Raw genomic sequence first — 23,768 nt, forward strand, 5'->3', positions numbered from 1 at the left:
TTGGATTCTTTTTTCATTTTGATTTTCTGGTTGGATGTTTTTTGCTTCCTCACATTTCAAATCATTGACTTGATTCTTGCGCTCCTCTGGTCTGTCGGGCGTCTGTATAATATTCGTTATTTCAGTCCGTGTATGCTTGATTTCTAGTTGGTTCCCCAATATAAGATCGAGGGTCTTACTAGTTTTCGTGTAGATCTCATTAAGTTTATCGGCAGCTTCTAAACAGTTCTTGAGAGACCTTAAAAGTGTGGTTCTGAACTCTATATCTTCCATTGACAATTTTGTCCTGTTTCTTTGTCTCCGCATTTTGTTATGCTTCCTTGGTGCACCCCCTAGTGGTCTTTGTTCGCAGTCTTATAGTTAAATCTTGATTGTTGTAGCTAATTCCAGGGAGGGTTTGACCTCCAGGCCAAGTGGCTATGAGAATCAGCTGTGTCAGCAGTGAGAGAACTTCTGTCCTCTAGGGAGGTGCTAATCTAGCCTTTGCCTGAGGCTATCCGGCAAATGCCTCTGTGCAGGGCTTGGGCGGGGCAGGGCGAGTCGCACAGGATCAACAGGGTGGGCCGGAGAGAGCAGTTATGGCGGCTCTCAGTCCTGTCCCCAGGGGCTCTGCCTCTCTGAGTCCCAGCACCCGCTGCAAAGCTGGGAGAGAAAGCTGCACTCGCTCTGACCGAAGCCAGACAGTCCCGCTTCTCCCGTTTGAGTCTGGGTCCCTAAAGACTCACCTGTATCTGGAGCTCAGAGTCTGCGACTCCCTCCCAATTGAAAACGCCAACCTCGCCCTCCGCCGCCAGCCCGCTCCGCGCACTCCGCACCTCAGAACTTGACCTCAGCACCGCGCCTCCTCTGAGTGTCCGTGTGCGTTTCTCTTTCCTCCTAGTTGTAGGACTTCCACTCAGCCAGCGTTCCTGTGGTTCTGGGTGATGTCCCTTCCGTTTTTTGGTTTCACTTTTGAAGTAGTTGTTCAAAGCAGCAAACTCCGGCGTTAACCTATGCCGCCATCTTGGTTCTCCTGTTCATTTCTTTTTAGCTTCTATATTTGTAACAATGTTTCAAACTCCAAGCTCAGAGGCCGGTAAGGCTGGCGGGGAACATTGGAGTTTTCCGTCACTGAAGCAAGCAAGCCTCATGTTTGCTTTAAGCTGCCTGGCTGCCGGCCGCCATCTTGGCTGGCAGTTAATTTGCCTATCACCCTGATTAGCCAATGGGAAGGGTAGTGGATGTACGGCTAATTACCATGTTCCTCTTTTATTAGATAGGATAATAACATATTGGGTATTTACTGCAGTGATTTTCAACCTTTTTCATCTAATGGCACACATAAACTAATTACTAAAATTCCACAACACACCAAAAAATATATTTTTTGCCAATCTGACAAAAGTATACTTTTGTTTCATTTAAACTGACATCTATTGTGTTAGCTGTTGTCATTTTAAAAAATTTGACAATCTAAGGGAAAAGAGGTCAGTGCTCCTGGCTAAATAGCCAGGTGTCACTTGTTTTAAAAATTCTTATGGCACACCAGTTAAAAATTGCTGACTTATTCCAAACCAGCATTGTTCTAAGTTCTTTAGCTCCTTTGACAAATTTAGGTCTCATGTCAGCCTTTGAGATAGATACCATTGTTATCATTCAGCTATCGTTTTCTTACAGATAAGGAAATGAAGTCACAGAAAACGAAGTAATTCACCCAGTCTTACACACTAGGGGGGGTATAGCTAGACCCTTTACCCAGGTAGATGGGCTCCAAGCAGTCCAGCTCTTAGTTGCTCCATCATGAAGGTGTTCTGTCTTCAGTACATCAGCACTGCTGCTGTTGAGCTAATGGAAGAGAGTCAACAGACTCCAGCTGACAATATTTAAATTACATGTGACCTGTTGATAAAAATTTGCATTACTGTTTACATAAAGTTAGAATATACAAAAGCAATTGTAGATCAAACTGTCATTTAAAATCCATTGCTATTAGAATAGCTTCCAGCGGTTGGCAAACCTTTTCTGTAAAGGGCCTGATAAATCTCTGGTTACACTTAAGCTCATTTGCATATCTATCTATCTATCTATATCTATATATCTATCTATATCTATAAAATCTATATTGATCCATATCTATCTATATCTATCTATCTATCTATCTATCTATCTATCTATCATCTATCTATATCAACTAGAGGCCCGGTGCACAAAAATTTGTGCACTCGGAGGGGTCCCTCAGCCTGGCCTGTGCCCTCTTGAAGTCTGAGACCCCTCGGGGGATGTCCACCTGCTGGCTTAGGCCTGCTCCCTGGGGGATTGGGCCCAAGCTGGCAGTCAGACATCCTTATGGCAGCCCAGAAGCCCTCGGGGGATGTCCACTTGCCAGCGGGGAGCAGACCTAAGCTGTAGTCGGACATCCTTAGCACTGCTGAGGAGGCGGGAGAGGCTCCCACCACCACTGCTGTGCTGGCAGCTTGCAGCCTGGCTTATGGCTGAGCAGAGCTCCCCCTGTGGGAATGCACTGACCACAAGGGGGCAGCTCCTGCATTGAGCGTCTGCCCCCTGGTGGTCAGTGTGTGTCATAGTGACCAGTCATTCCCAGTGGTTCTGCTGTTAGGGTAAATTTGCATATTACACTTTTATTATATAGGTATATAGGATTGAGGCCAGGTGCACGGGTGGGGGCCAGCTGGTTTGCACTGAAGGTTGTCCCGGATCAGGGTGGGGGTCCCACTGGGGTACCTGGCCAGCCTGGGTGAGGGGCTGAGGGCTGTTTTCAGGCTGGCCAAGCCCCATGGTGACCGAAGCTCCCAGCCTCTCCTTTTTTCTTTTTTCTTTTTTTGTTCTGGGATTTATTTGTCTTCTATAATTGAAACTTTGTAGCCTTGAGTGGAGCCCAGGTCCGGCCAGGGTGGGAGGGAAACTTGGCTTCCTCCATCGCGAGGGGCAACCCAAGCCTCCTGCTCACTCCAGCTCCGTGGCCATTACGGCTGGAAGCAGGTGTCTGGGATTTATTTATCTTCTATAATTGAAACTTTGTAGCCTTGAGCGGAGCTCAGGGCTGGCAAGGCAGGCCGGAAGCTTGGCTGGGAAGCTTGGCTTCCTCTATTGCCTCTAAGCCTCCTGCTTTCTCCAGCTCTGTGGCCGCCGCCATCTTAGTTGGGTTAATTTACATATTTGTTCCTGATTGGCTGGTGGGTGTGGCAGAGGTATGGTCAATTTGCATATTTCTCTTTTATTAGATTAGATCCTTTCAATGGAAAAATCATTCTTAGGTCTTAGGCCAGTGATGGCGAACCTATGACACGCGTGTCAGAGGTGACACGCGAACTCATTTTTTTGGTTGATTTTTTTTTGTTAAATGGCATTTAAATATGTAAAATAAATATTAAAAATATAAGTCTTTGTTTTACTAAGGTTGCAAAGATCAAAAAATTTCTATATGTGACACGGCACCAGAGTTAAGTTAGAGTTTTTCAAAATGCTGACACGCTGAGCTCAAAAGGTTCGCCATCACTGTCTTAGGCTGTACCAAAAACAAACAAACTGGTCCAATTTGGCACATGGGCCGTCTATTACCTATACCTGACATAAACTCATTGGAGCACATAGGTTTAGACTCTCCCCTCTACCTGAGCCAATACTTCTCTTTATATGCCTTAAGATAATTTGATTTCCAGAAATGACCTATAGGTTTTTACCTAACTCTTGCTGAAAATGTAATGCCTTTGTAAACATGAAGGTACTAAGTATGAGGTATAAGGCAAAAGTTATAAAATGAGGTATATAGAGGTTTGAGCATTATGAAACTAAATATCATTCTGGAATTTTCTCTCCATGATGACTTAAATCAACATGTAAAATCCTGGATTCCAAGAAGCCTCTATAGTAGATATATACAGTTTCAACTTCAATCAGAGAACCTCTGTTTTACAGTACTTTTCTCACCTATACTTCGCTCCCTTTGAGTTGGAGTTTATAGGTATATATATTTTCCAGTTCCTTGATCGTTCTAGAGTGTCTTTGCTCTCACTAAAGCAGTGGTAATAAAGTAGAAAATATGATTGAGTAGCTTAAAATGATAATATGTGTTTCTCAGCATTTAAGTTAAAGATGACTGGGGACTTGGAGAAGCAGTTAATTCAGTGTCAGTGATGATCTGTATGAGAGGGTTATATGTATTAACCAGAAACTTTGAGAATAGAGCAGTTGCATAGACATTTTTCTTTATAAGAAAATTATCCTATTTTACATGTATAAGTGAACATTTGTGTGGGAAGAATTTTTAAGTTATTTATTTATTGAAATTAATAATTTATTTTATTGTTATTATTGAATTTATTGGGGTAACATTGGTTAATAAAGTTGTATTGGTTTCAGGTTTGTAATTCTATGATATTGTGTGTTCATCACCCCAAGTCAAGTATTCTTCTGTCATTGTTTATCCCCCTTTTACCCTCTTCAAAACTCCCCAACCCCTCTTTTTCTCTGGTAATCACTATACTGTTGTCTGTGTCTAAGAATTTCCCCCCCATTTTTCTCTTTATTTTATTATTTTATTTTATTTTTATTATTTTAATTTATTTTTATTATTTTATTTCATTTTTATTATTTATTTATTTATTTATTTATTTTATTTGTTTTATTTTATTTTATGTCTATGAGTCTGTCTCTATTTTGCTTGTTAGTCCAGTTTGTTCATTAAATTCCACATATGCGTGAAATCATATGGTACTTGTCTTTCTCTGACTAGCTTATATATTTTCACTTATACATGGAATCTAATGAACAAAATAAACTAACAAATCAAACAGAGACAGACTCATAGACACAGATAACAGACTGACAAGTCATCAGAGGTGAGGGGGTTGCGGGGCTGAGTTAAAAAGGTGAAAGGATTAAGAAAAAAAAAATCTCATTGACACAACAGTATGGTGATTACCATAAGGAAGGGGGGAGGAGGGAGGTAGAAGAGGATTTAGGGAGAATAAATGGCGATGGAAGGAGACTTGACCTGGGGTGGTGAACACACAATACAATATACAGATGATGTATAATTTTATTAACTAAGTCACCCTAATAAATTCATTAAGAAAGCAAAATTTTCAAGTATTAAATGGTAAGGATTTTTTTTTTAGGTATAAAGTTTTCTTATTTATCAGCTGGATGCAACTTTATGAGTTTTTCTTAATAATTATGTATATCTGGAGTATACTAGGATAGTGTTCTTAAAGAATATTTTGTACTATAAAATGATAATCTGACTTGATTCTTTTATTTTTTTTTATTTTTCAGAAAGTATCTGTATGTCACATCTTCTTTTAAAGGAGCATTTAAAAATGAAGTTAAAAAGGCAGAAGAAGCAGTAAAGATTGGTATGTAATTAATTACCTATGGCTTACCTTATTATTGTTCATTCATTCTACAAACATTAATTGTGTGTATATTCTAGGGTACATACTGCTGTAGGCATTGTAGGGATAGCCACAATTAATCAAATGTAGTTTCTTCCTCTAAGGAATTATATATACATTTTTTCCATCTCTGTTAAAGTATTGTTATTTATTATTTTTAGTATGATCCAAGTGGAACTGGATGGGTCTATTTTAGGAACTCTTGTTTTCACTGATGCTGAGTTAGATCGTTTCAGAGATTAGTGCTGCATCCACTTTAGAAAGGAAAGTTCTACACATTCGCTTCTCTCACAGTGAGGAGGGAACCATTGTTTCCCAGTGATGCCTGAGGGAGGAGTAACTTTACGTCCATATTTTATGGATTTTAGATAGTTTTCAGTTAGCCAAACAGCCAGTTGTGACTTTTGAATTTGTGTGTATGTGTTTTTCCCCCTTAAATTGCCATGTCTAAGAGGAAGTATGCTACCTACACTTAGAATGTGTAAGAGCTGTGGAAGGAGTATAGGATTTTCTGAGGTTATTATTTGTAATCTTCTCTCCCTGGTCATCCTATCTAATAAAAGAGAAAAATGGTAATTGGCGTACGACGATACCCTTTTCATTGGCTAATCAGGGCTATATGCAAATTAACTGCCAACTATGATTGGCAGTTAACTGCCAACTAAGATTGGCAGTTAACTGCCAACAAGATGGCAGTTAATTTGCATATGTAGGCACAATGCAGGGAGGCGAAAGGGAAAGCAGGAAGAAACCCCCTGCCACTGACAGTGATCGGAAACCCAGGGGGGAGCTAAGAGCTGGGGGGCAGGGCAAAGGCGGCCCTGGGGCCGCCTTTGCCCTGCCTCCCAGCCATGATTGGAGAATCAGGCGCCTTTGCCGCCCTGGCCAGTGATAGCAGGAAGTAGGGGTGGAGCCAGCGATGGGAGCTGGGCACGGTCGAAGCTGGCAGTCCCGGGAGCTAGGGGTCCCTTGCCTGGGCCTAAAGCGGAGCCCACGATTGCGGGGCCGCTGCAGCTGCGGGTCCCCGCTGCCCGGGCCAGACGCCTAGGCCAGAGGCCTCAGGCCTGGTCAAGGGGCCGATCCGGTTATTGGTGATCGGAGGGTGATGAGGGTCAACTCCTCTGGCCAAGGCATCAGGCCTGGGTGGGGGGCGGAGCCGGGGATTGGGGGGATATGATGGTCCCCTTGCCCAGGCCTGAAGCCTGGGTCAGAGGCGTCAGGCTTGGGCGGGGGGTGGAGCAAGCGATCAGAGGGAGATGGGGGTCCCCTGCCCAGGCATGATTCCTGGGCCAGAGGCCTCAGGCCTGGGCGGGGGTCAGAGCCAGTGATCGGGGGGAGATGGGGGTCCCCTGTCCAAGCCTGACACCTCTGGCGGAGGCGTCAGGCCTGGGCAAGGGGCTGATCAGGCGATCGGAGGGTGATGGGGGTCAACGCCTGAGGGCTCCCAGTATGTGAGAGGGGGCAGGCTGGGCTGAGGGACACTCCCCCCCACACACACACCCAGTGCACGAATTTCGTGCACCGGGCCCCTAGTGGTTATATATATATCTATGTAAGTATATAGAATGCTCACTGAAAATTGCTTGAAAGAATTTCATGGCATAATTACCTTGCTTCTGCTTCTAGCTGAACTTGTGTTGAAAGATGCTCGAATTAGAGTCAACCAGCCTGATAGAACTTCCTTGTCTTCTCCCGCCAAGGTATGACACACAGAGCAATCTTCTTAAATGGCAAACAGTGTCCTTTGCCTTTTCCTGTGCACAGTTGTCTCTTGTCATGTACTCCCTAAATTTTTAAATGCAGATAAGCTCAGGTGACTAAATTAATAGGAACACAGGGAAACAGAATAGATGAATGCAGAGAAAGGAGACAAAACTCAGCAAGTGGGGGAAGGCTGAGACAGAGCAAAGATGAACAAAACGTGTGGTGAATTCAGGACAGTCGGGAAGAGAGTCACAACTTATTTCTTTAAAATGAAAAGAAAAGGAATAGGAGAAAATAATGAAAAGCAGTCAAAAGCTAGCTTATCAAGTCTTCTTGAAAATATCTTTTCAAATCATAGCTCCCTGTGGACCTAAATAAATGGGCAGAACAGGGAGAAGACTAATACACAATCCTTCTTTCTAGAGTTGGGAATTATGTGCTGTAATTATGAATATTAATAACAATGCTTCCAGCTCACAGAGCTCTTTTCGTATGAGGTGTTCCACACAGTTCATAAACATCCTCTGGAATTCTTGCAGAATATCCACGAGTGAGATAGGTTATAAAGAACTATTGTTATTAATTATAATGCATGGCAACTAAGAGAAGAAGAATATTGCTGTAAGACATGAATTTAAGTTTTCCAACTTTTACCAAAAATATACAAAGCTTTCTAGCATGGTGAATCATTACACTACATATTTGCTTGCATACAAAGGGATAAATAGGTTTTTGGAGAAAAAGGTTTTACTTCATCTTTCCTTCATTCTCTTCTATGGACTCAGTGTATGATTTCTTTCCAAGATTTGCCCTAAAACATGTAAAGACCAGGGCTGTATCTGATGAAGAGTTCTCATGTCTAACGGCCATGATTGGGAATTAAATCAAAGATTGGCACCTAGTCATTCCCCAAAGCTTTCCATGGTTTCCCCAAAATTCTATTACTTATTCCCCCCACTTATTTATTTTTTTTAGTTAAAGCTAGACCTATCTTGCTATCAGCTTAGAAGTTTAATCTTTTGTTATTTTGTTTCTAAGAAATAAATTTCCTTGGTTTTATGTATTTGAGAGACAAGAGAAACAGACTTTCTAATGGGTCAGGACCTTGCTTTCTTGTTGCCTTAACCTGTTACTCTCACTGCCTCTTTGCCCAGTGCTCTGAGCACGGACAGGAAGAGCAGGGTAATCTTTGACCAGCTCACTTTGCTGCTCTGATGCACACTGGTTTCTTTAATGCAGAGAAGAGAGCAAAGCAGAATGACCTCTGCATTTGACCTCTAAAATTCCTCTCGGCAGTTGAGTGGTTGAATTTGAAGTAAAATGAAATACTTACCTTTTTTTTTTTTTACTTTTAAGTCAGTGAAAATAATGTTCAGTCAGCAGTATACCCATCAAATGAGATGTCCATATTTCACATCAGGTGGATGGAGCATGTTAAAAGTCTATTCTTATTTGTGAAATAATAATGCATTTTTTTTGTCTGGTTAGAGGGAGTGTATTAGAGATAGGGTAGTGAATGAGCCAAATATATCAAATAAAAGAGAAGACAGACAGAAGGGCCTGGTACTGAGGCACTCTGAGAGGGAGTAATCCTAGATGGGATATCCTAAAGTTGAGGGCGTATCGGGGACTTTATATGAAGGAAACATTTTCTTTCGGCTACTGACAATTTTTTTTCTTTTTTATTGAATTTATTGTGGTGGCTGACATTGGTTAATAAAATTATATGGGTTTCAGGTCTGACGAAATTTTTGAATCATAATTTTTCCCCTGAAAGAAGCCTTAGTGCTTGATGGTGTGATTCAGCGTTTACTGTTCTCACGGGTGAAAGCCAGAGCCTGGGTCGTTGAATGACTTCCCCGAGCTGTCAGGAAGTTTGTGTGAAAAACCTCCGTGCTTACAGGGAGCAGTGGCCCTTCCTCTGAAAGGCAGGAAGGACATCGGAATTAGTGCAAGATGAGAACTGCGGGCTGGGATTTAGCTTGTCTCCTTAGCTATTAGAACTTAGTCATTTATCAAGTATTTATTGAGTATCTACCGTGGTAATATTGCATTAGGCACTGTGACCTGTCACCGTTACCCTTGTGGAACATTTGTATAATAGGATAATAAATATCAGATCAGCTTTCGTTAATCTGATGGCATAATGTTCTCTCCTAACCAAATGTACTTCTCCAGGACGTATTACAGAAAGCTTTGGAAGATGTGGAAGCAAAGCATAATATTCTTAAAGAGAAACGGAGGTAAGACATTTGATTTTCTGTTTGCCAGAATCCTTGTTGCTATATTAAAAACAAATTTGATTTCTGAGTAGGCAGATTTGGTGGTTTGTGTGACAAGTTCTCTTTCTCAGCCTGTGGCATCTTATGATAGATATTAAGCATCAAAATCCCCCAACCAACATAATCAAGCCAAAGTGTTTATAAAATATATATCTGCATGTACACATATGTCTTCATAATGTTAAAATTTCTGAATACAGAGTAAAACATTAGTTCAGTGTCTGATTGGACAAAGAAGTGAACTTCCCAGGGAATCAGCTGACAACTTCATGTTCCCTGTGCCCTTTGCCATTTAAACTCTGGAGCGTTGGTCCCCGTTTCTTCCCTCTGCTGGTACTGATGAAAATTTATGATGGAAAATCTTTCAAGTAAATTTATCACTTATAGGTAGTTAAGATAAAAATTGCAAGCCTATATTACAATACCATTATTGACATTTGTAAGGTTGACTCAGGTGTTTCACAAGTTAAACTGAAAATAGTTGCTGTTCTTCAAGTAAGGTCAGACTGAGAGCTGCATTAACTTTGAGAAACAGTTTTTAGGGAAATATTACTAGTTTTCAGAATTATTTTTTGTGAACCATGAAATGCTATACAATCATCACTTTCCCCAAACCTTAAATTTGAAATGTTAATTATGCATTTATCAAGATAAATATTAAGTGAATGTCAGAGAAATCTTCATTGAAAAGCAAAGGCCTCTTTAAAGTCTTCAGGAAGAAAAAGCTGTTTGATGGCTTGTTTGAAGTCACAATGATATGCAGGAAATGTAACCAACCTATATTTTATTAATTATAAAGCCAGTTGGTGTGAAATTTTGATAGCAAAATGCTTAAAAAAAAAAAACTTTGAAAGCAATCAGTATGCCACTTAGTATCACGGCGTGACTATGTCATATCCTGAACACCCTGTTTTGGGGTTCCTTACATAGTATTCTTTTTTGTTAAATAGTGGGGTTCTAATTATTGAGTAGACATTTTTGAGGAAAAGTTTGATTCACACCTATTTAACCCTACATGTACATGTATTTAAAAACACATAAATATAAGCCCATATTAATAACTTTCTCAGAAAGTCTGATGTACTTATATCATATCCCATGGAAAGACTGACAGAACTTTATCGTTGTCCTTTAATGATAGATACATTTAATTAGTCCAGTCAGTATCTGATGTCAGTTGTAATAGCCGGTGGGCATGAATTTGAAAAGAAAAAGCTGTTTTTGTGGAATGAAAGGAACTATAGGATGGGCGGAGGGGAAGAATTATATTTGCAAGCATTCTTGGGAAAAGAAAACATTTGCTAAGCACCTAATCTGTTCCAGGTTTATATTTAACATTATCTCCTTTAGTCTTCACGGCATTCCATGTGGCTAGAGAGGTGTTTTCTTCCATTGTTTAGATGAGACAGAAAGTTGAAGTGATGCATCATAGTTACATGGTTGTTACAAAGACAGGCTTGTATTTTTGTAGCCAAGTCTATCTTTCTGGTTCTTACATCCAGGCACTTTTCATAGCTCCACACAGCCTCCTGCTACTCCAGTTGTTTCTACCACATGCTGCTTTGTCTCAATTTCCATCTGACCCTTTTAATAGAAAAGTCATGTAAAACACAGTATTGCAGGACAGAGTTAGACAAACAGGAGCTCATAATCTTCCTACACTTGCTTTATTAACTGTAATTTATCTTTGATTTTGGAAAAGGAAAGGTAAAGAATCTCTTTTGGCATATCCCGACCTATGTAGTATACGTGTAGGCTTGAGAACATGCTAGAAGTTAGAAATCACATCCAGTGTCAGATATACCTGCATTTAAAAACAGTCAAATTATTAGTTTTCAAAAGTGCTGCAATTAGGTCAGTTAACATTTTACAACTATTTGGCATTTTCTAGTTCTTATAAATGTAAATTGGCAAACTTATTTTTGAATCCAGGAGTGCTTGTGTTTGACTTGCTTGGTTATTGGCCATTATATTTATGTCGAATACTTGGCTATGCAGGGATGCTGAGTGTACCCACTTGGTTTTGCAAAATACCTGGGTATCTTATATATAATTCCTTTGATAGTTCCCTTCTGAGTTTAACTATTCACATTTTTGTAAACTGTATATTTTTACTTAATAAAAATATTTTTAACTTTCCTAAATATATTGCTAGGGAATTAAAAACAGCAAGGACACTCTCTCTATTCTTTGGAGTGAACACAGAAAACCGAAACCACGCTGGGATGTTCATTTACAGTAACAACCGCTTGATCAAGATGCATGAGAAAGTGGGCCCACAGTTGAAACTGAAGTCCTTGTAAGTATGTTTTGTGTTTAGAAGCATAGGCAGGAGGAAGGAGGCTGCAGTGCGGTTCTGTCTGTGGAGTTGGATGAGTGATTAACCATAATTGGAGAAGGTGTCATATCCTCTGTTCACCCTTCCTATCATTGCACAGCCATTAATCCGCCTAATTTACACCAGTAGAGCTGTATGCCTGCTCCAAAGAAGAAGCTCACTTCTGGAAATTTTTTCAGTGCATTTTCTGAGCAACTTGATGTTTTACCTTTCTTTGCACCATTTACTCAAATTAAGGTTTTAGTATTTTACCAAGTAAAAAGTAATGCAGGCATATTAAAGAAATTTTAGAAAAGAAAAATCCATAGTCCTAAAAAGCAACTTGTAAGATATTGTGTAACCCCTTCATGTATAGGTTCTCGCCAACATAAGCATATATTTTTAACACGGCAGCCTATTTGAATTCCAGAGTAATAGTCTGGTGCTTGCCCAGTGGTCTGAAACTCCACAAGCTGCTTTCATGAATTATGTAAAGTCCTGAAAAGAGACCATAGGGAAGCACAGAGACAGACAAGACAACCGTGACCAGTAGAATGGCTCAGGGGAAAGTTTTCATCTTGCTTCCTCACTCTCAAGGAATTAGCAATTCATTCATACGTTCACTTAACAAGCACTTATATTGCAATATCATGTGGGCCAGGCATTGAACTAAGTTCTGCAGACAAGATGGTGAAGACCTACTACCACTTGCTGACGTACTTATAGTCCAGTGAAAGGGACGAGTGTATAAATATGTATTTTTCATATGGTATGGAAACAGCAAGAATAAGCTTTTAAAACATAAATTAATTTACTGTCTTGCTTAAAACCCCAATGCATGTAGAATAGAGGTAGTTGCTGTGGTCTTCCAGTGATCTGGTCTCTGCTTGGCCCTGTAACACCCTGCCCCACCCATACCCACCCTCTCACTGCATTCCCTTCACACCACCCGGCTTCCTGTTCCTCAGACGTCCTAAGCTCGCTCCTGCCTCATGTCCTTGGCACTTGCCATTTCCTCTGCCTAGAGCCTTCTGTCTTTAGATCTTACTGCTGGTCCGAGCATGACACTGAGGCACCAGCCCTAAAGTCCCCTCCACAGGAAGGTCTTCCTGGACTGCCCAAGTAAAATTAGCCCCTGCCATCACTACCCCCCTCACATATCTATCACTTAAATATATATACATATATGTATATGTATATATATGTATATGTATGTGTGTGTGTATGTATGTATTGATTTCAGAGAGGAAGGGAGAGGGAGAGAGAGAGAGAAACATCAGTGACAAGAGAGAATCATTGATTGGCTGCTTCTGTCACGCCCCACACTAGGGATGGAGCCTGTAACCCAAGCATGTGTCCCTGACCAGAATCAAATCTGGGACCCTTCGTTTCCCAATGCTCTATCCACTGAGCCAAACCAGCTAGGGCTACCTATCACATTTTACATGCTACAGCACCTGCTTTTTCCCCCTCAGATCATTTTTCACCATCTGAAGCGATCTTGTACATTTAGACATTTACTAGCATCATGCCTTGCCCCCCTTCAATAGCAGAGAAACTTCATAAACAGGGACATTGTCTTCCTGTTCTACTCTATTCCTAGTTCAGGTGCTCAGCTTGAATGAATGAATGAATGAATGAATGAATGAATGAATGAATATATGCTAGAGGCAAGTATCTGGTTCAAAAGACCATTTAGGATGGGCAGTCAGTCTTCCTTGGAGAAAGGATGCCCAAATTTAGACTTACAGAATGAATAGTGAAGGCAGGGCTCAGTGTAAAGGGAAAGTGGTGAAAGACTTGATAGGCAGGAGCCCCAAATTGGGAAGGCTTGATTTGTATGCCATTCTATGCGTATTGGGTTGGCCCTAAAGAGTTAGAGTCCAGATACTCTTTCCCAGAACAGGTTACGTCACTAAGTAGGATATCCTAGTTATACATAGCATGAGCTGCTAAAAGTGTGGGGGAAAACTGAGTTTATCCATACCAGTAAGACTACCAGGCAGATGCCTGTTACTCTCAGGAATAGTCCAGCCATTATGTTCTCTTAGTAGAATTCATTGAGCGTCCTTTGGACCTTTGCAATGAGGAGAAATCCAACTTGACAGATGAAAAGAGGATGAAGAAAGTGACTTATGGCCAATTTCATTAAGAGCATCATGTCACTTTCTTGCAGCCAAGCATTCGTAGTGGTGTTTAATGCTAAGAGACCTCCTCTTCCCCCCCACCCTAACTCCCCATGTAAGGTGATAGGTTTGGCAAAAGAGGCGTATTAATTCAGTAATGATGTACTAAAGCCATTTGTATTATGAGACCAAATATACCTGGGATCACCATAGATATATGTAACCAAATACAGTTGTAAAATAACTTATTAAACTTTGGCATGGTTCAGACCAAGTGAGCCATTTATTTTTGGGAAAAAAAATTTAAAAATACTTGGTATATTTGCTTTTTTCCCCCTTAGCTAAATTTTTCCTAAAATGTTCTCCCAAAATTTCTGTATGTCTATATTTCCCTAGGCTTGGTGCAGGCGTGATTGGAATTGTCAATATACCTTTGGAGGTCATGGAACCATCTCATAATAAGCAGGAATTTCTCAATGTCCAAGAATATAATCATCTGCTAAGAGTCATGGGACAGTTCTTGGTCCAGTACTGTAAGGACACTGGGATCAGTGAGTATCAGTCATAGTAAGAACTGCTTCAAGGGGATTAACTTGGGTGATTTCTTTAGACTGAAATGATTATACTGATTCAGGTAACCACTAACCCAAAGCCCTGAAAGAGAGCTGCATTGAAAACATGAGGAAAATGAGAAGGGAGCCAGTTTCAGAATCTTTCCCATAGTATTATGCGAAAAATAACAAGCAGATTAAAATTGTAATCGGAGGGCAATCAGAGAGCAATATGAAGTGGCAGCTGACCATGGAGGAAGGAGTCAGAAGTTTGCTCCAAATAGGCTGAGAGACGCCCAAAGTGTGTCTCAGACTTTACTGTGTAAGAGCACGCAGCCCACCTAGACCTGCGTGGCTCCTATAGCATTGCTACATGGTGCCACGGAATAATCACTGCGGGCCCTGGATAGTTGTAGATATGCTAAACTTTGTTTTGTGTATCTAACAAGTCTTGAATACATTAGTTCCAGAAAAATGTTGGTTAAAAAAAATCACTAAAATAAATATATTCGGATACTTAAAAAGATAAACTTCAGTTATCTGGAAAATTTGAATTATTCAGATCGCCTCACTCTAGAGATACTTGAACAATGAGGTGGTGTGCTGTGCATTAATTAAATCAACTTCCTGTAAGCTATGCAGACAGGGCTTCATTTATGGAAACAAACAGAAGGCTACTGTGTATTTGTTCATTGATTTGCATGAAGTATGTATAATTCATGCATATCAAAAATTATGTCTCTACCTTTGAGACAATTTAAAATCTTATTGCTCCACTTGAAGTTGTTATTTTAGAATATTTTATTTTCTTTTGTACCCACTCTGCTTGGTCCTAAAAGTTTCTCATACCAGTGAAACAAGAAGTAATGCAGGAACTTAGGGTGTGGGGGAGGTGGGGAATAAAAATGAGAATGAACTTGAGGGCACAGATTTCCTGCCAAAGCCAGATTTGCATGTGTTGGTCTAAAACCTGCACAGAGTGTGGTCTGTGGACCAGCATCACCAGCATCACCTGAGCACTTAATAGAAATGCAGAATCATAGGCTTGCCCTAGACCTACTAGGTTAAAATCTGCGTGTTAGCAAGATCTCAGGTGACCTGTATGCACATTAAAACTTGAGAAGCACTGCTCTGAAAAGTATGCCATGTAATTGTTGTTTAGCATAGGCATACTTCTTTCACATGTATCTTTTTCTTAGACGTGTTTGAAGTTATACTAAACCTAGGAATGACCACATTATTTGACAGGGTTTGCTGAAAACTATAGAACGCATAAGGTGAAGGGATTAGCCAAAAAACATATATATATATTTACATAGGCACAGATGACAGTGTAGTGACAGCCAGAGGAAAAAGATGGGATAGGTGGAGTTGGGCAAAGCGGGCGGGGGGGGGGGGGTGATGGGGAAGGGAAGAGACTGCCTGTACAGATGATGTTTTATTAGGTTGTACACTTGAAACCTGTATGGTTTTGTGAACCAGTGTCACCCCAATAAATAATTTTTTAAATAAATAAACAAGAATATACAGAGTGTAGTAAAAATCAAGCACCTACTTTCTGGTCTTTAAGTGCCAGCATGACATAGTACAGAAGGAAAACGTTAAGCATTTGAAAATTGTGTATATTTTCTCTGAAGCCTATTCCTTGTTTTCCTCATCCTTAAAATAAGGGACTCAGTCTTCAGAGAGAGTTAGACATTGACATTTAAAGGTGACAGGGATTATCTCCATCCAGGTCACATTACTCAGGACAGTCATGTCAGTCCTGTGGGGGAAGGAGCTTTCTCGAAGCCCCTTTGCCTGGTGAATGTGTGCCCTCCCAACAATTGTACTCTACTCCAGGCTGTCACTTGCCAGTCTTCTCCCCTCTTATCTATTCCTAAGTAACTCCCTATCTCTACCTTATCTACCTGATTTTTTCCCCCAAACCTTCTCGATGGATGTAATAAGATCCAAAATAAACGTTATATTTGTATTTTAACTATTACTTGGTAATATATTATTTTCCTAATCTCATAATTGTCTATGGATTGATTTCGGCTCCAGGGTGTTTTCACAAAAGACGTTCCTCTGGAAGGGAGGCAGAGTGGAGAAGGGACAGCGAGCATGTGCATTTGTCACATTCTCACAAGGTCATCCCAAAAGCTCATTATCACTGAGTCAAGCAGTCAAGGTCAGAATTGGTAGTCTCAGAACTGTGCTGAGGAGATTGACCTTCAAGGTCTTTGCCTAATGGTTCCCACAGGAATAACCAAAGTGTTATGTAATGTTTGCCCAATACTCTGAAGGCCAGTATTATAGGACACGCAATTTTAATGAAAAATAGGTTGGGTAGGGTTTTTGCCTTATAAATAAAAGATGCAATCTTTGTATTTGCTGTAAATCTGATCTGTTTCTATGGAAAATTGGACCTTTGCAAAAAAATGGAATGGACAGAAAGGGCAATGGAGCGGTAATGACTTTGTGTCATTTATCCAGTCTGAATTTCCTTTTGGCATAGCTGTTGCTAAAGGTCTCAAATATTTCCCTCATCTCTGAGTCTGACCTCAGCTCACTGTCTGATTCTATGTTTTCTGAAGTTTTATGTATCCTTATAGTAAAATAGAAATATTAATTGTCAGCTTTTTGGAGTATGGAGAGAAGAAGGGAAAGATAGAATCATCAACTGAGATTTGAGTTTGAACAGAAGCAATTACATAGAAATTCATTACTAAACTTTTCCAAAATGGGTCAGAATAATATTCCTAATTATGCTGTCACCTAACTCATCAATTTCTCAGTTTGTGTATAATTTTATACACGTGAAATATAATATTAGCTAGATGAATAGTTTCTTTAAAAAATAGATAACACTTTATGTTTTAGCTTGGGTTGCTATAATAAAATACTAGTGGTTTATGAACAACATGAATTTATTTTTTATAGTTCTGGAGGCTGTAAGTTCAAGATCAAGGTGCAAGCACGGGTGGGTCCTAGTGAGACTCTCCTTTGGTTTACAGATGGCTGATATCTTGGTGTATCCTTCTATTGTGGAAAGAGTGAGCTAGCTCTCTGTTTTATTGTGGAAAGAGTGAGCTAGCTTTCTGGTCTCTATATAAGGCACTGATCCCAGTCATGAGGGCTTCAGTCTCTTGACCTAATTACCTCCCAAAGGCCCCACTTTCAAATACCATCACACTGAAAACTAGGTTTTAACATAAATTTGGGGGGGGGGGCATACATTCAGTTCATAAACTCTAGTAGCTAGATATAGCTAGCTGCTCACAACAAAATTTAGTTTACCTTATGATTGTGCTTTACTGTCTGAGATCTTATAAAGCCACTACAAAATTACCTTTCTGCTAAGGATATAAGGCCTATGTAAAATATTAAAAGGTGAGAGAGACTATGAGACAAGTTTACATGAAGATATAGGCCAAAGAACAATTCATATTTCTTTATTATGTATTTTAATTTTTATTTTATTTTTTTTAAATATATTTTATTGATTTTTTACAGAGAGGAAGGGAGAGAGATAGTTAGAAACATCGATGAGAGAGAAACATCGATCAGCTGCCTCCTGCACATCTCCCACTGGGGAGGTGCCCGCAACCCAGGTACATGCCCTTGACCGGAATCGAACCTGGGATCTTTCAGTCCGCAGGCCGACACTCTATCCACTGAGCCAAACCGGTTTTGGCTTAATTTTTAAAATATTGTATATTTAATATTATATTTTGTTTTACTTTTAAATTTTTCATTATGGTGTTAAGGGCTAAACTGTGTCTTCCCTGAATTTACATGTTTTAAATTCATATAAATTGGAGATAGAACCTTTAAAGAGGTAATCAAGTTTACATGAGAGCATTAGAGTGGGCCCAGTGCCACTTGACTGGTGTTCTTATAAGAAGAGGAAATTTGGATACAAAAAGAGACACCAGCAGTGGGGTACACAGAGAAGAGACCATGTGAGCAAAAAGGTGGCCACCTACAAGCCAAGGAGAGAGGCCTCACAAGAAAGCAAACCTGCGGACATCTTGATCTTAGACTTCCAATCTTCAGGACTGTGAAGAATTAAATTTCTGTTGTTTCAGCCACCCAGTTTATGGTATTTTGTTATGCAGCCCTAGCAAACTCACATATGTGGGAAATTGTAAGATTAGACAGAATTAAAGAGAACATTATAATGAAACCTATAAAATCATCTTCCAACTGCAACAATTATAAAGCCCTGGGCACTTTTTTTCACCCATATTCCCAACCTATTTCCCCACAACTGGATTATTAAGGAAATTCCAGACACTATATAACTATACCTATATGAATTTTAGCATGTATTTGTAGAAGAAAGAACACTTTGAAAACATAACCATGGTATAAATATTATACCTAAAAATTAATACTTAATGTCATAAAATAGCCAGTTTATTGTTTACATTTCTCATTATTTGTTGTCATAATATAATTTATAGCAGTCTTACCCATCCCCATATTTCCCTTTCTCTTTTTTGTTTTTCCTTGCAATTTGTAGGAAAAACTGGGTTGGTTGTCTTGTAGTTTTTATAGTTTAAATTTTGCTCACTGCATTATGGGTTGTAGTTTAACAGATTCTTCTGTTCTATTTATTTTTTGTACATTTGTAGAATACATCAGCTTGACCAAATTCAGATGTGTGTGTGTGTGTGTGTGTGTGTGTGTGTGTGTGTTGTTGTTGTTGTTGTTGTTAATTCTCACCCAAGGATATTTTTTCCATTGATTTTTAGAGAGAGTGGAAAGAAGGGAGGGAGCGGGGAGAGAGAGTGAGGGAGAGAGAAACATTGATGTGAGAGAGACCCATTGATAGGTTGCCTTCCGCATGCCCCCACAGGGGCCCTTTGGTGTTCAGACTGATGCTCTAACCATTGAGACACTGACCAGGGCTGTTTTTGTTGTTTTTGTTGTTGTGTGTTTTTTTTTGTCAAGATGCTTCATAGGTAGTAGCATGTTTTTCCATGGGAAGACATATATTGTTTGATCGTCTCTCTTATAAATTATATCAACAGTTAATGATGAATGCTCAGATCCTTTGAGTTTCGTAATCTTATATTTTGTTTCTATCTTATTTCATCATTTGTTAACTCTAATATTTCTATAAAGACAAACTTCCTTTCATCTCCCATTTGGTTATCCACATCCACTGGTGATTTTACTGTTTGATAAAAGCAACAGTAGAACTCTACATGCTCAACAGTTTGCATTGGATTAAAGCTTGCTGTGAGAGGAATTAGAGATAAAAACAAAATATTAAAAATGATTTTGCCTAACTGATTTATATGGCATAACTATGTATTGTGTTTAAAACTGATACTTATGCCAGCTCCCTGCAAACAGCAGGATGGTTCAGGAGTTCACTGGAGTGACTTCTCTTTTAAAAAATCACGGTCTTAGATTTTATCCATTTACAGTGCTTTCACCTGGTAATTGAAATTAGCACTATTGACAGCACGTAAGCTTCCTTTTCTTTCTGACTGCACTTGTATTATTATCATGATAATGACATTTTTATATCTACAGTGAAGTTTCTTGCTAAAATACCTCAGAGGATCTCACTCATTTATATTGCAAATAAAATACTAAAAATCCTAGTGCCCTTCTTTTGTCTTGAGTTAAATACACTTTTATTCTTAGTTTGATTTTTCCCTGTCATATGAGAAGCAAGACCTCAAAAATCTCTTGTTATTCTGCTTATGTCTACCTTAAGTAAAAAAGATAAGTTTTATTTAATGATTGAATTTGAAACAGTGCAATCAAAATTAAATATACATTGTATTAACAACAGCAACAAAATCTTTCACTCTTAAGAACACTGAGTCAGTTTGGGGGATGCAGGAAGAGACTGAACAGAAATTGTGCACCTATGGATGAGGACGGGGGGGGGGGGGAGGGTGAGGGCGGAGGGTGGGAAACGGGTGAAGGGGAGCTATGGGGGGGGGAGAGAAACACCTGTAATAATCTGAACAATAAAGATTTAATTAAAAAAAAAAAAGAACACTGAGTCAGTCAGTGGGCTATGTATATGTAAATGTATGTGTCTGAGTAAATTCAGGAGAGTCCTAATAGAGAGATAAACTGTGCTAATCCAGGAACTGGGCAGACATAGGTGGTTGATGAGGCGATTGCCCACAATAACACAGAACAGTCTATGAAGATGCTTTAGATTAAATTACCTAATTTTGATTTCCACATTGTAGACAGAATTAGAAAAACTGGAGTGTATCCAAAGGACAACAATGACAATGACTAAATAAGATTACAACCTAAAGAGAGAAAGTAAGATTTATTTCTTCCTGAGGGGAGACTCAGAAGAAGCCTCTCTCCTTTTTTAAAAAAATTATTAAATATTTTTATTGATTTTTAATTTCTGTTAATCCTCACCTGAAGCTGTTTTTTTAAATTGATTTTTACAGAGAGTAGAAGGGAGGGGACAAGACAGAGTGAGAGAAACATCTATGTGAGAGAGGGACCCGGGCCAGGGATCAGGCCTGCAACTGAGGTACATGCCCTGAACCCTGGTACATGCCCTTGACTGGAATCCAACCCAGGACCCTTCAGTCTAAGGCCAATGCTCTATCCACTGAGCAAAACTGGCTAGGGCCAAATATTTTTATTGATTTTTAGAGAGAGAAGAAGGGAGAAAGAAACATCGATATGAGAGCGGAAATACTGACCAGCCAACTCCTGCACACCCTCTATTGGGGATCGAGCCCTGAAACCTGGGTATGTGCCCTGACCAGGAACTGAACCGGCAACCTTTTTATTTTTCTTTTTTTTTTTATTGCTTAAAGTATTACAAAGAGTATTACATATGTCTCCTTTTTATTTTCTCCCCCTGACCTTCCCCTGGCCTCCCCTACCCCCCAGTGTCTTGTGTCCATTGGTTATGCTTATATGCATGCATACAAGTCCTTCGGTTGACCTCTTACCACCACCACCACCGCTCCCCCCTCCCCGCCCCCTGCCCCGCCAACCCTCCCCAGACTTCCCACTGTAGTTTGACAGTCTTGAACCGGCAACCTTTGGGTGCATAGAACGATGCCCAACTAACTGAGCCACACCAGCTAGAGCTCCTTAGTTTTGTTTTTGAAGATTTGTTATCATGAGGCCTCTGACCCTCTCCCTTCTAGTCTTCAGTGCACAGAAGAATGTGGTTCCGAACTGGGAGTCAGGAAGCCCTAGGGGACCTAGAGTATGGCTAGAAGCTCTTGAATCCAGTCTACCAGTTCTTGTTTAAAGTGGCATTATGCCTTATACATAAATATGCTACCATTTTCCAAACATGTACAGATATAGTTGTGGGTAGTAAAATGTAAACTCTCATAAAATGTTATTAAATTTACAGCTTATTTTTTTTCATCATGGATTTTCTCAGGTCAGGGATGGTAGTTCTGAAATTATTTTGCAGCTTAAGGAGATCCGCATGGGAAACCACTGGTATGGAACAAGAGAAAATGATGCTACGTTGCCAGGTGAAGTAATGAAGTTGCTGCCTAGAGCAAGTTGGAGCAACTCAGCAGATTCCTGGGGCTTTGCTGTGGAGCCGACTGTGCTCACAGTAGAGTGGAGAAGTGAAGACATTCTGACTGCAGCTGCTGCCTGCTTTTGCCATTGACTGTGCCCCTAAGTGAGACTGGCCCACTCCACTCTGCCACAAGCTGGAGCCAAGAGAGGGCATGGGGCCATAAGCAGCTTCTCCACCGAAGACATCTTGCCTTGCTTTCCTTCAATTCAAATAGAGCCCTTTGGGAAGTGATTGTCTGGGGCCTCTCTCATCTCACATGCACCACAGACTCTGAGCCAGTATGACATCGATTGGCCTCTTGATCGTATCAAGAGTGTGTACAGGCATCACAGCCAACTGATCAGAATTGGCATTTCACTGGGAACCAGTTTGCTATTCCTATATTCTATGGAGAAAATAGATGACAAATGATCACACCATGGATCAGCTTAGGAAGGGTGGAACGGCTGGTTTAATTTAAAAATTAGAGAGTAGTCCTTCCTTTCTCGACCCCCAGCCATCTTGGCAGCTGCTCCTGTTTGGAGGCCATCCTGCACCTAAGGCAGGAAGATGGTGGCCACAACGAAGGTAAAAAAGGCGCTGAGTTGATCAACTCTAGGCTCCAACTTGTTATGAAAACTGGACGGTACATGCTGGTTGTACAAGCAGACTCTGAAGATGATCAGACAAGGCAAAGCAAAACTGGTCATCCTTGCCAGCAACTGCCCAGCCTTGAGGAAATTTGAAATAGAGCACTCTGCCATGTTGGCCAAGCCTGGGTCCGTCTTACAGTGGCAATGATATTGACCTGGAAAATACTCCAGAGTGTGCTCACTACCTGTCATTGGCCCAGGTGATTCTGGTATCATTAGCAGCATGCCAGAACAGACTAGTGAAAAGTAAATCATGCAACATTTTTCTTTAATAAAACTGACCAGAGCTTGGTTTAAAAAAAAAAAAAGAAAAAGGGTAATGACAGGACAATATTCAACACAGGCAGAGACATGATTTTTAGTCCCCTGAGAATGGTATGCAATTTCTGTCTCAGGAGATCTTTAAAAATAGAAGATAATAATGTGTTTAGAGGCAGAACTACCTGAAGGCAGGAACCCGATGTAAATACCTTCTCTAGCTTATCATTTTCCTGGTGCTTTGATTTCATAAACTATTTGGGATTTCTTATTTTTATTTAAACCACAAGAGCTTTGCTTTAGCAGTTTATTACTGAATTTTGTTACTTCTCCCTTTGGGTAATTGCTTTCTTGGATGTCATTGTACATTCTATGAACAGATATGAAACTGACATCTCAGAAGGTGTTACATTTCTCCTATTTTTCAGAGGCAAAATCTGTGTAGACTGCTCTTTTAGTTACTGGGTTTTGACAAATTTTCAGTAAGTTGTTGCAGCTTTTTATATTATTTTTTTTTCCTGGTTTTTAAGAGGCTTCTAAAAAATTAATCAGATGAAATTAAACAGAAGTCTTCTGAATTAAATACTCCATATATAACTAGCAGTAAATTAAATTTTCACAGTTTTCTCAGATACTTGTTCTAAGAATTAGGACTTTAATTCTGTGTACATTAATCCCTGATTATTCCATTAATTTAACAAGCTTGTTTATCCAAACAAAAGTCTCGAGATATGTATTCTTTTATAATTTTAAATATTACTTGTATGTTTGTAGCATTTTTTTTTACAGATTTTTAAATCAGAATACCTTGAGGATGTTGAAATAATATAGTTTTGGAATTATTAAATTTTGGGTTATCTACATAACGCTCTTCATAGTATGTGTAAATATTTAAGATATATTTTTAAAAATCACATTTTGAAGTTCCACTTTTTTGCTCTTAATGGACTTCTGGATTAAAGGTGTTA

General features: G+C 39.8%; 1 protein-coding gene across 1 annotated transcript in view; it reads left to right on the top strand.

Annotated features, from left to right (window-relative positions):
* MORC1 (MORC family CW-type zinc finger 1) overlaps positions 1–23,768 on the top strand; it is a 145,704-nt gene that overhangs the window by 43,284 nt on the left and 78,652 nt on the right. The window contains exons 10-14 of the mRNA XM_059686177.1: positions 5,275–5,354; positions 7,020–7,093; positions 9,276–9,340; positions 11,535–11,678; positions 14,219–14,373. Of these exons, the coding sequence (XP_059542160.1) occupies positions 5,275–5,354; positions 7,020–7,093; positions 9,276–9,340; positions 11,535–11,678; positions 14,219–14,373 (518 nt within the window). The remainder of the gene's footprint in view (positions 1–5,274; positions 5,355–7,019; positions 7,094–9,275; positions 9,341–11,534; positions 11,679–14,218; positions 14,374–23,768) is intronic.

This window comes from Myotis daubentonii, chromosome 3, assembly GCF_963259705.1.
Source record: "Myotis daubentonii chromosome 3, mMyoDau2.1, whole genome shotgun sequence".
Taxonomy (NCBI): Eukaryota; Metazoa; Chordata; class Mammalia; order Chiroptera; family Vespertilionidae; genus Myotis; species Myotis daubentonii.